We start from the raw sequence: 12,780 nt of genomic DNA, 5'->3' as shown, positions 1-12,780 counted from the left end.
CTCATTTGCAGCTGATCAAGATCCCTGACCCTTGATTAAGACCAATCCCAAAAAGGAGTGCTCTAAATATCTCTTCCTGCACATGTAAAAATGTACATAGAATATATAACAGTACACCACAGTACTGGCCCTTTGGCCCTTGATGTTGTGCCGACCTTTTATCCCATGCTAAGATCAAACTAACCGACATACCCTTCATTGTACGATCATCCATGTGCCTATCCAAGAGTCACTTAAATGTCCCTAATGTATCTGTGACCCTACTACCACCTCTTGCAATGCATTCCATCCTGTCACCAGTCTCTGTGTAAAGAACCTACGTCTGACATCGCCCTTCCTCCAGTCACCTTAAAATTGTGCCCCCTCGTGATAGCCATTTCCACCCTGGGAAAATGTCTCTGGCTATCCACTCTATCTATGCCTCTCATCATCTCGTAAAACTCTATTAAATCACCTGTCACCCTTCATCACTCCAATGAGAAAAGCCTTAGCTCCCCCAACCTTTCTTCATCGAACATGCCCTGGCAGCATCCTGGTAAATATCCACTGCACCCTCTCGAAAACTTCCACATCTTTCCTATAATGAGGCAACCAGAACTAAACACAATATTTCAAGTGTGGTCTAACCAGGGCTTTATACAGCTCCAGCATACCGTTGCAGCTCTTAAACTCAATCCTCGTACTAATGAAAACCAACGTACCATATGCCTTCTTAACAAACCTATCAACTTGGTTGGCAACTTTGATGGATCTATGGACATGGACCCCAAGATCCCGCTGTTCCTCCACACTGCCAAGAATCCTGCCTTTAACCCTGTATTCAAAGTTGACCTTCCAAAATGAATTACTTTACACTTTTCTCGGGCCAACTCCATCTGCCGCTTATCAGCCCAGTTCTGCATCTTGCAACCTACAACAGCCCTCCACGCTATCCACACTCCACCAACCTTCGTGTCATCGGCAAACTTACTAACCCACCCTTCCACTTGCTCATCCAAGTTATTTATAAAAATCATAAAGTGGAGAGGTCCCACAACAGAGGGAGCAGGAGTCCTTTGATCCTGTTTTGGAAACACCTGTCTCACATATATTTCCAATTAGATTCTAATAGGTAACAGAGTGAAAAATTACAAGGAGGTAATTGACAAGAAATTAAAAATTAGTTTCAACGCATCGTAGTGCAGTACGGAGATCCTCAACTTCACAAGAAACCTTGTAAACACACACAACGTATGTAATGTCGTGATCCTTTTCAGACATGGAACTGTTCATCAGAATAGCTTTGTGTACATCCCCTTGTCTCTAACATACTACTGGAATAAAAGAGATCACATAAGAGAGGGCGGCACAGTGGCTCAGTGGTTAGCACTGTTGCCTCACAGCACCTGGGTTCGGTTCCAGCCTCAGGTGACTGTCTGTGTGGAGTTTGCGTGTTCTCCTCGTGTCTATGTGGATTTCCTCCGGGTGCTCCGGTTTCCTTCCACAGTCCAAAGATGTGCAGGTCAGGTGAATTGGCCACGTTAAATTGTCCAAAGAGTTCAGGGATGTATAGGTTAAGTGCATTAGCTAGGGGTAAAATGTAGAGTAATAGGGGAATGAGTCTGGGTGGGTTACTCTTTGGAGAGTCAGTGTGGACTTGGGCCAAATGTCCTATTATCACACTGTAGGAATTCTATAATTCGTGCAAAGGTACAGGATTGGAAAAGTTTTAAATACCAACAAAAGATACCAAAAAAGAGGTAGAAAATAAAGTTTGAGAATAAACTTGCAAGTAATGTTAAGGTGAACGGCAAGAACATCTTTAAAAAAATAAAAAAGGAAGAGAGGGCCTAAAGTTAGCATAGGCTGCTAAAAGAATAAGGATGGGGAAAGAATAATGGGGAACAGGAAATGGAGACGAGTTGAGAAAGTTTGAGATTGCAATGTAGTGATCCATTCAGATGAATAAATCTACAGTAAACATTATGATTTACTGTTTGAGTCACATGCGATTTATCTACTCAGTTTCATAATTTATAAACTTAAAGTCCGTTGTGGGACAAGTTTTATTTTTGATCGCTGTATATCTTATGCTGGGTGCCCATGAGAACAGCAGTATTCACACTAAAGAATTACAGATTCTGATATTAATTGCAGAATTTGAGCAATGATTTCCCTGTTCAGTAGACTGGCTTAACCTTTGAGCTAGCCTGGGCTGCATATCTTCCAAATATGAATGAAAGACATCCATCTTTTGTCATGAGGTTTGATTCTAGATTTTTCAAAGACTGTTTGTATCAGAAGAGTGAGTGATTTGATTTTTCTTTACTGCAGTTCCCCCAGCGTCGTTACTGGATGAAATAGAGGCGGCAGAGTTGGAAGGAAATGATGATTGCATTGAGGGACTGCTGTGTGGAGCAGTTAAACAGATGAAACTCAACCGAGTGAAGCCAGACACTACACTATTTCTGAGTCTTATGTACTTGGCCAAAATCAAACCCAACATCTTTGCAACAGAGGGCGTAATTGAGGTAAGGTGTTGCAAGTGGAGAGAGGAACCTCCACCTAGTTCACATTCAGCTATTTACTAATTAACCTGTTTAGGGAAGTTATTCCACAATTGTGGAGCAGGTGTAATTTGAACCTGGGCCTCCTGGCTCAGAAATAAGGACACTACTACTGCAACACAAAAGCCCCCTAGTTCACATTCAGCCATCCTGATGGTTAACTGATACAGTAATAATTGTTGATTTTTAATAATAGTTATAGCAAGCAACTTCCAGCAGTTTATGTAAGAGGTGAGAAAACTCCATTGGTGGAGAGCTTTGGGAATCATCAATTTTAAATTTACATGTTCCTCCTAAACATGCTACACATTTCACATGTTATGTTACAAATATTTGTATACTGTACCCCAAAAATACATTATTTTCTTAAAGGAAATATAATTTGCATTTGAATTAATAACAAATGCTCAAGCATTTCTCTAGGGAACTTTTTCAATAAGGTGACTACTAATTTGCCAAATTATTGGTTCTGTAGATTGGTTTTGAATTAAACCTTTTCATGAGTGCAGGCCATATGGTTTGGTTCTACCATTTTGATTAAGGAGGAAAAATTTGATCCGGACTGAAATTATCTAGTTCCCTTTTTTGACAAGGTGCATTTCATGTTATGGCACAAGGAAATGCTCACACTGAAGATCTGGCTATAAGCACACGGTAAATCAAATCTGGCAATTTCCTGATTTGTATGGCGTATATTGGTGGGTGCTTTGGACCAGAGAGTCATCCTGGATTGTTTTCAATATAAGGGTCGATGCTTTTAGGGAAAATAGTTAACTTCATGAGAGAAGGAGAATATCTGGTGGCTAAGTATAATAAGGTAGGGTGAGAGGAAGCTCTTGAGCATAAACAACTGCATAGACCTATTGAACTGAAGGGCCTGTGTCTGTCTAAATTTTATGCCACTTTATTAGATCCTCAAGCTCATTCCTTCTTCAGAAAAGTGGAGGCATAAAAAGAAAGTTGGAAGGAGAAGCGGCATTATCTGTGATAACGTGCTACTTAATGTCCCTGTTTGCATTAGGCATTGTGCAGTCTGCTTCGACGTGATGCCTCCATTAATTTCAAAGCCAAAGGAAATAGTTTGGTGTCTGTGCTTGCGTGTAATCTTCTCATGGCAGCCTATGAGGAGGATGAGAACTGGCCTGAAATCTTTGTCAAGGTATGGCTAAAAACAGTGAATTTTACATTGGCAATGATGTTGGGCATGTTATACATTGAAGTTAAATGTGTTCCGACAAAGTGTACACTTTCTCTGAGAGTTTTATCTCATCCAAACACATACCATAAAACCCAACCATCATTGGCTGATTCTGCTTTATCACATCTGAATACACGCTGAGCTTGAAGGTTCATTTCCAGGCATTTCATCACCCTACTAGGCAACATCTTCAGTGGGCCTCTGGTGAAGCAATGCTGAACATTACTGCTTTCTATTTATATGTTTGGGTTTCTTTTGGTTGGTGATGTCATTTCCTGTGGTGAAGTCACTTCCTGTTTCTTTTCTCAGGGGGTGGTAGATGGGGGTCTAACACCCCCTGAGAAAAGGAACAGGAAGTGACTTCATCACAGGAAATGACATCACCAAACTAAAGAAACCCAAACATATAAATAGAAAGCAGTAATTTTCAGCAGTGCTTCGCCTGAGGCCCTCTCAAGATGTTAGCTAGTAGGGTGACGAAACGTTTGGAAATGAACCTTCAAGCTCAGCGAGCAAACCTACATCCAAAACCTCAATCTGAGGTACAAATCTTCTCTAAACTCACTAATATTTGAATACAATTAACTAATTGGATTTCAACACCTGTTTGCTTTCTTTTACCTTTAACTTCTAGATATTTAACATTCTATTAACAGAATTGGATGCTAATAGATTCCTCTCTCTTAATACACACCTATTCATAAGATAATGTATAGAATGATAGTGCATCATATTGCATTATTATAAATCTCTAAATGCTATACTCCACCCCTACTTGAAAACAACAATTCTGTAAGACTACAACATGAATATTTATTTGTTCTCTCAATTCGTTACAACATACCATAATTGTTAGAACAGTGCTCCTGTTTGAGTGCACCCAACAGTTTTTTGAACAAACATTTCTTGTTGCAATGCAATCCAATAGCTGATGATTTGCAGTAACCCATTTTATTCTTGAAAGTACATTTCTTTCTAAGATCTCTTTTATACTTGCGAGGTCTGAGTATACACTATTTCTGAACTTGACTTGTTTAATGTCTTATTTGGCTTCAGCACTTCTCTGACAGTATCATATTTCAATGTGTTGCTTCATTCTAATACATCATAGCACACATCCAGTCCAGTTTGTTTGCATACCTGTTTAATTGTCCAGTTAAACGTCTTTACCTGGGTATACTTTGTCCTCAGTTGTAGAGACTTCTTTTGTGTGATCTAGTCTAATCTATCACGATCCTATTAACGTTCTGAGTAGACTGTTGATTTAGAGTTGTTCTTATCTTGATCTGTCTAATATCCAATGCTATATATTTAAAAGCTCCTGAAGCCTGACTTCCAAATTTATAATGTGCTTTAAGCCCAATAATGACAATGCTTCCAAATTCCCAACTGTCACCCCACAAAATGTCATCTACAGGCATTGTAAATATGCCTGAAAGTTTCCATATCAATGGTCTATCCAAGACTACTTCCTTAGAATTTTGAACTTGTCTAGTGGCAGTTTCCACACCTGTTACTATGGCTTGAGCAGCTTCTACTTAATGAGTAGAGACAGATGCAACGTATTCCTTTAACCCCTCAAATATGCTCTCCACTCCCATGTGTAAATCATCATTTAGTTCCTAATTGGCCATATTCATTCTTCCACCACTCCTTTGCTATATATATAAATGGGATTCCCTGTTATATTGGCTGTCAGTCTTTTCTCATAATTTCTCAAATGTGCTTTTTCACTTCCCCTCTGAACTGTCTGCATTCCTCTTGTTTCTCAGTTATGCTTTCTACTACCATACACCTGTCATAAACAAACTTGCCTTCTTTAATTTCTATTTTCTTTTTCATCTGGAGAGCTCTAGATTTGTTCCCTTCTGAGGGAATATATGTTCACGAACCTGAAAGATATCTTCCTTGAAGATAGCCCATTGCTTATTTGAAGTTTTCTCACCAATTTGTTTGGCTGTATCCAGCCCAGCTCCATTCTTGCCCCTTTGAAATCAGCTCTCTGTCTGTTGATTATTCTTACTTTGGTTTTGCTGTTGCCATTCCCCACCATCTTAATATACCTCAGGAATCAATGGTCTCGATTTGATGTTCAAAACTGATCTGTCCCTCAGACAAACTGTTCATTGCAAACAATTGATTCTCATAGTTGTATAATATTTGGATATGAAAAGTATTTGTTTTCGTTCATTTTCTATAACTTTAGACTCTGCTAGTTTGTAATCCATACCAAGCAACTTTGAAACATGTACCCAAAAAGTCTGATCCTCATGATGTGCAATCATCAATTTTCCATCTTTGTAATACCTTCCCTGGATCTCTCTATTCTTTAAGCCCCTGTCTTATTATAAACCATATCTCTCTGGTTTGAGATGGTTTATGATACCAAATGTCTACCAAAAACAAACTGATATGAACTGTAGCCTCCTACTATCTACAGTGAATTCTTAGCATCGCCAGTCTATGCCAGTGAAACCAATAACTTGTAGTTTAACTAATTTGCCAAAATATTATGAACCATTTCATCTCTTACTACATTTGTTCTTTCATACACCTCATTGCTAACACGATGTGCTGATGTTGTATTCATAACTGTTATGTTCATATTTGTATACGTCTCTAAATTCATTCATAAGTACCTCTTCCTCCAACTCATCCACTATTCGTTTATCTTTGCCATGTGTTACTGTCAACTGACAAAGACTGGTAGTCAAACCTATGAATTGTGAAAACCAGAAGGTTTATTCCAGAGCCGCTGACTTTTTGAAATCTCTCACCAAAGACAAACTTACTGTAGCCCATGACTGTATCCTTTACTATTTCTTACAAACTTCAAATCTATCACATTTCTCTTCTATAAGCTTACTATGTTCCTCAGCCTTTATTCCTACGTCCTTTATTAAAATTGTCATCTGTCTCCTAAATTTCTGCTTCCTGATATCAGTAGCATTTCTTTAAAACCTAAGATTCTGTAACCAAGACATTTGTCACTGGATTGAAACTTCTTGTGATCTTTTGATCGATATCTCTTTCTTCTAAGTCAGAATCTTCCATTTAATGTTGAGTTTCAAATACTCTATTGTGCCACTTGGGTTTGTGCAAGATGTAAAGGCCCTTTGAATCACAGTTGAAAAATGACTATTCTCCTGCTGTAAATGCTAAATTCTCTTCACTTCTCAAAATTGCTTCAAGCATTTTTGTCTTCCATTTCTTTTAATTACCATTTTCCTTTCATGAGGTTCCCTGCAACCTGTATCTAGATGGTCTTGCCAGTCTTTACACATTGTGTCCTCAATTTGTTGTATAGCCTGTTACACCTCAGGTTCTGCTAAAAAGGAATGTTCTTTAAGGAATTTTTTAATGCTTTCGATATTATGTTCCAGTAAGCAGCTATGACACTGGCATTTACCCAATGATGTGGAAAATTGTCCAGATATTTCCTCTGCACAAAAAGGACAAATCCAACTCATCCAATTACCACCCCACAGTCTACTCTTGATCATCAGCAAAGTGAGGAAGGTCCCATCAACAGTGCTATCAAGCAGTGCCTGCTCAGTCATGCCCAGTTTGGGTTCTGCCAGGGCCACTCAGCTCCTGGCCTCATTACAACCTTAGTTCAAACATGGACAAAAGAGCTGAATTCCAAACATGAGGGGAGAGTAACATACCTTGACATTGAGGCTGTGTTTGACTAAGTGTGGCATCAAGGAGCCCTTGCAAAACTGGAATCAATGAGAATCAGAGGAAAGCTCTCCGCTGGTTGGAATCATACCTGGCACGTAGAAAAATGGTTTTGGTTGTTGGATGTCGATTGTTGGAGGTCAGTTATTTCACCTCCAGGACATCTCTGCTAAGTTCCTCAGGGTAGTGTCCTAAGCCTAACCATCTTCAGCTGCTTCACCAATGACTTTTCCTCCATCATAAAGTTAGAAGTGGAGATGTTTACCAATGACCACAAAAATTTCAGCACCATTCACAACTCCTCAGATACCAAAACAGTTTATGCCGAAATGCGACAAGACCTGGACATATCTAGGCTTGGGCTGAAAAGTTGCAATTTCTCGACACACAAATGCCAGGCAATGAGCATTTCCAATAAGGGATAATATGACCACCATCCATTGACATTCAATGGTGTTGCCATTATTGAATTGCTCACTATCAACATCCTGGGAGTTGCTATCGACCAGAATCTCAACTGGACTTGCCATATAAATACAGAGGCTACTAGAGCAGGTCAGAAGCTGGGAATACTCCTCACTTGCATGGATGAATGCAGGTCTAACAACGTTCAAAATATTTGACATCATCCAAGGGAAAGCAGTCTGCTTAATTGGCGAAGATCCACAACATTTACTCCCTCCACCATCAACGTTTAGTAGCAACAGTGTGTATGACCTACAAGAAGCATTGCATAAATTTGCCAAAGATCCTTAGACAAAACTTCAAAATCCTCAACCACTTCCATCTAGAAGGACAAGGACAACAGATAAATGGGAACACCATCACATGCAAGTTCTTCTCCAATTCACTCACCCTCCTGACTTGAAATACACCACTGTTACTTCACTGTTGTTGGGTCAAAATCCTGGAAGTCCTTCCTTGACGACATTGTGGGTTTGCCTGTGGTGCATGGATTGTGGTGGTTCAAGGGGCAGCTCGCTACCACCTTCATGGGAGTTGGGCATTAACTGCTGAACTAACCAGTCCCATGCGTCCCATATATGTATAAAAGAAGTGTTTCTTTACAAATGTAATTCTCATCAATTCTAGAAGTTGGTTCATACATGATACTTTGCACAATCTAATAACTTAGTTGCCAGCACAGATTGGAGAATTTACAAATGGAATTTCTGCTGTCATGCGTGTGCTTTGAGTGAATTCTATTATGTACTTGGAATTATCTTCATTTTTATTAAATTTGGCAAAATCTGACAATGCTTCATAAGCAGTCAGTAAATCATTTTTTGATAAATTTTATCCAAAAAATTTAATACTTTATCCAAACCTTCATCCCTTTCCATTTCAGCAAATTCCAATTATTTTAACACAAAGCTTTGCCCTTATCCTGCTTTTGTATGGTAGTGAAAGTTAGACACCCAGCCATTTGCAGTACAGAGGAGGCCATTCAGCCCATTATGTCCACATCAGTCAACAAATATCTAACTAATCCTATTTTCCAGATCTTGATCCATAGACCTGGCAGTTTTGGAAGCACAACTGAATGTTCAAATGCTGTTTAAATGTTAGAGAGTCTCTGAATCAAACAAATCTTTGGATAGAGAGATCTAGATGGATAAAAAGTTCTTTTCAGCTTCCCTCTTGGCCTTTCATCTCTCACATTAAATCTATGCCATCTATAATCAACCTTTCTACTAATGGAAAAAAGATGCCTTTCAATCTACTTGATCTGTGATCCTCACATTCTTATTCACGTTTATCAGGTCCCCTCTCAATCTTTGTTGTGTCAAGGAGGACAATTCCATCCTATCCAATCCTCCCTTCTAATTCAGACCTTCCAACCCAAACAACATTCTATTAGATCCTGTCTCGTACAACCACATTCTTCCTATAATGTAGTGATCACAATTGCATGCAGTACTCAAGTTGTGGCCTAACCAACACTTTTTTTTAGCAGTTCCAGTATAAACCGCCTGGTCGTGTATTCTGTGCTTCATCTGATAAATGCAAGTATTCTATATGCCTTCTTAACCACTTTATCTACCTGCCTTGCTAACTCAGGAATCTGTGGAAATGCACGCCAAGGTCCTTCTGGTCTTCAATACTTGCCAGGGTCTGGCCTTCTATAATATAATGCCTTCCTTGTTAGCCCTTCCCATTACCTTACACATTTTCACCTTGAATTAATTTGCCACTGTTTTCTCAGTCTGACCAGTTCATTGACATCCTTCTGCAGTTTACAGCTGTCCTCCTCACTATTTGCCACCCTACCAATGTTTGTGTCATCCACGTACCTTCTACATTGAAGTCCAAATAATTAATGTACAGCAGAAACAGCAAGGGGCCCAAGACCAAGCCCTGTGGAGCTTTACTGGAAATTCTAGTCATAGAAGAATCTGTCTACTGTCGCTTTCTGCTTCCTGCCTCTCAGCCAACATTGGCTCCGGTATCACTTCCCCTTGGATCCCATAGAATCTTACTTTCTTGATCCGTCTGCTGAGAGGAACATTACCTTGCCAAAGTCCAAGTTGTTAACATTAAATGCATTACCCTCAACAACATCTCTGTTTACTTCCTCAAAAAAAAATTCATCACGCTTGTCAAACACAACCTCCCCTTCACAAATCATGCTGACTATCTATGATTAACTTGTGTGTCTCCAAGTGCAGGTATATTCTGTCCTTCAGAATATTTTATAATAACATGTTCACCAACAAAGCCATGGTTGCTTTTTTAGTAAAGTTATAACCTGGGTCCAGATAGTAACTTCACTTTTGTACTGGTCATGGACTACAATGATTTAAGAAGGCAGCTCACCGACCACCCTCTCAATGACAACTATGAATGGGCAATAAATGCTGAACCAGCCAGTGACACCCATGTCCCATGAATAAATGAAAAAAGTTCCCTTTCAGTAAGTAGGGCTGGCTGATCATACCCTGAAATTTTACATTTTGATTCATCCAGTCTCTGTAACCAGTGTTATTCATTTTATTTCTATACTCTTAAACAAAGTCCAAGGATACTCATTCTAGTTAGAGATTCATTTTAATCTGTACACCAGAATAAAACTCAGTCACTACCTGGCTGACTCCCTTTAATACACATTTGAATACTCACTCAACCTGTTCAGATGTTATGACACACCTCTAGAACAGGTGGGATCTGAGCCTGGGCCTTCTGGCTTAGAGATAAAGACACTACCATTGTAGGCGTTTCCTAATCGACCTGTCCAGCAATGTTAAATCACATCTCCAAAGTAGGTGGCACTTCAACCTGGGCCTCCTTGTTCACAGGTAGGAATATTACCACAGTGCCACCAGAACCCTGATTTGATTACTCTCTTATTAACTTAATTAGTTCACAACATCTGTTTGTCTTGTTAGTTTTAGCTCCTAGGTATTTAGCATCCTATTAATAGAATTAGCTACTGACATGGCAGGGGTCAAATTATTTTTCTTTCATGAGCTACGTTTTGCTTTTCAGAACTAATTCTTCATTGAAGCTAACTTATTAGTACACGATGCAGTCAGGTAATAACAATAGCACCTTACTAAAGGCTATCGCACTTAACTTGACTAGGCCCTAAGGTGGCAAGATTGCCCACCTTTGGATCTAGAATGGATAAAACAGTACTTTCTCAAATCTATAAACGGTGAGGCACAAGGCACTTGTAAGTTCAAATACCTAGATCATTAAAACGTCACAAAAAGCAGAAAAAAAATGGATAGATTAATAAAATACTAGTCTTTAAGAAACTAAAATAACGGGCTTTAGCTGTACAAAGCCCTGGTTAAACAGTACTTGGAGTGCTATGAGCGGTTTCAGGCATGATAATTGGACTTGAAGGAAATACAGCGTATGATAACTGGCCTACGATTTTTAAATCATGAGGAGGGATTGCACAAACCAAGCTTGAAATCCTGGAATTTAGAGTTGAATAGGTGTTTCGATTAAAATTTTCAACGTATTAGGGAACCAGACAGGGTAGATAAAAAGAAACACTTTCTGCTGGTTAGGGCGTTTAGAATTGTGAATATAGTCCTAAGATTTGAGCTAACTCCTTCATCAGTATAACTTAGGATACACTTGTTGGGAACTTTGTTCAGGAAGTGGAAAATTGTGAATGACCAGTCATTAAATTTAGAATAAATATTTGTTAACCAAAGATATTATGGTATATGGGTCCCTACCTAAAATAAATGATTGATACAACTGAATGGCTTGCTAGGCTATTTTGGGGTCTGCAAAGAGTCAGCTGCATGATTGTGATCAGACTGGATGAGAATGGCAATTTCCTTCCATGAGGACTTGGTGAACCAGATGAGTTTTGTTTTCATTTATGACAGTCAGTAACTTTGTTGTCACTGTTACTCAGACTAACATTTTAATACACATTTATTTAATTAATTGTATTCAACTATCCAAACTTCTGGGGTTTGCATTGTGTCTCTACATTAAGTCAGGTCTCTGGATTACTAATCCAGAAACATAACCACTGCAAATGGTACTGAACTGCAATTGTTTATCTTCTGTTGTTACAACATTGGAACTAATCGTTCAACATTTGCTGCTTCCTTTTCGTTTTTTTTCAGGTTTATATTGAGGACTCACTTGGGGAACGTATCTGGGTGGACAGTCCACAATGTAAGACATTTGTTGAGAATATTCAGACTGCTTTCGGTACAAAGATGCCTCCCAAAAGCATGCTGCTGCAGGCAGATGGCGGCAAGATTGGTGGTGACCTCAGTGCAGGTGAGAACCATAGGGGTCACAGGCATTAAATTGTGGGATTCTAAACACTATGTAGTAGAAATAAGAAAAACTGGAATCAAGTGAAAGTAGGAAATATGCACCTGGTCCACAGAATTCATTTACGTCTCATTTAACTTCCCCTAAAATGTCTATGTTATGCAACTCCTCAATGCATTGTGATACTGTGTTTCATATTCTAACCTCTCTCTTGGTAAAGAATTTTTCTGGAGAATTGCTAATTGGAATTATTAGCAATGATTTTATATTTATTGTCTCTAAGTTGTGAGTGTGTTGTGGTAACCACTCTTATTATACTGACTGTCCTATAGGTGGGAGTCCACATCCTTCCACACCAGATGATGATGATAATCAGACTGAGCTGCTTATTGCAGAAGAGAAACTCAGTCCAGATGTAGAGTCAGGCCAGGTGATGCCCAGGTAAGTGCATTTCTTTTACTTTACAGTAGTTATGGAAAGGAATAGGCAGCAGGTGAAGAAGATGACCATGTAGGAGAAGGGTCTGAAGCCTGAGGTTCTGAAATGTGTTAAAGTTTGACATCTGAAGAGATTTGCTGATATTCAGTGTTATTAGGTAGTGTG

The 12,780-nt window shown here is 39.1% G+C and overlaps 1 protein-coding gene across 3 annotated transcripts in view; it reads left to right on the top strand.

Annotated features, from left to right (window-relative positions):
• ints1 (integrator complex subunit 1) overlaps positions 1–12,780 on the top strand; it is a 121,492-nt gene that overhangs the window by 4,796 nt on the left and 103,916 nt on the right. For all 3 annotated transcript variants that reach the window (XM_043711841.2, XM_043711839.2, XM_087997722.1), the window contains exons 4-7: positions 2,314–2,510; positions 3,568–3,705; positions 12,021–12,180; positions 12,510–12,618. In XM_043711841.2, coding sequence (XP_043567776.1) covers positions 2,314–2,510; positions 3,568–3,705; positions 12,021–12,180; positions 12,510–12,618 — 604 coding nt within the window. The remainder of the gene's footprint in view (positions 1–2,313; positions 2,511–3,567; positions 3,706–12,020; positions 12,181–12,509; positions 12,619–12,780) is intronic.

Source organism: Chiloscyllium plagiosum, unplaced genomic scaffold (genome assembly GCF_037043375.1).
Source record: "Chiloscyllium plagiosum isolate Xiang-an unplaced genomic scaffold, Cpla_swu_hap1 HiC_scaffold_20, whole genome shotgun sequence".
NCBI classification, from domain to species: domain Eukaryota; kingdom Metazoa; phylum Chordata; class Chondrichthyes; order Orectolobiformes; family Hemiscylliidae; genus Chiloscyllium; species Chiloscyllium plagiosum.
Note: the sequence above shows the minus strand (reverse complement) of the source record. Positions and strands in the feature narration are given on the sequence as shown.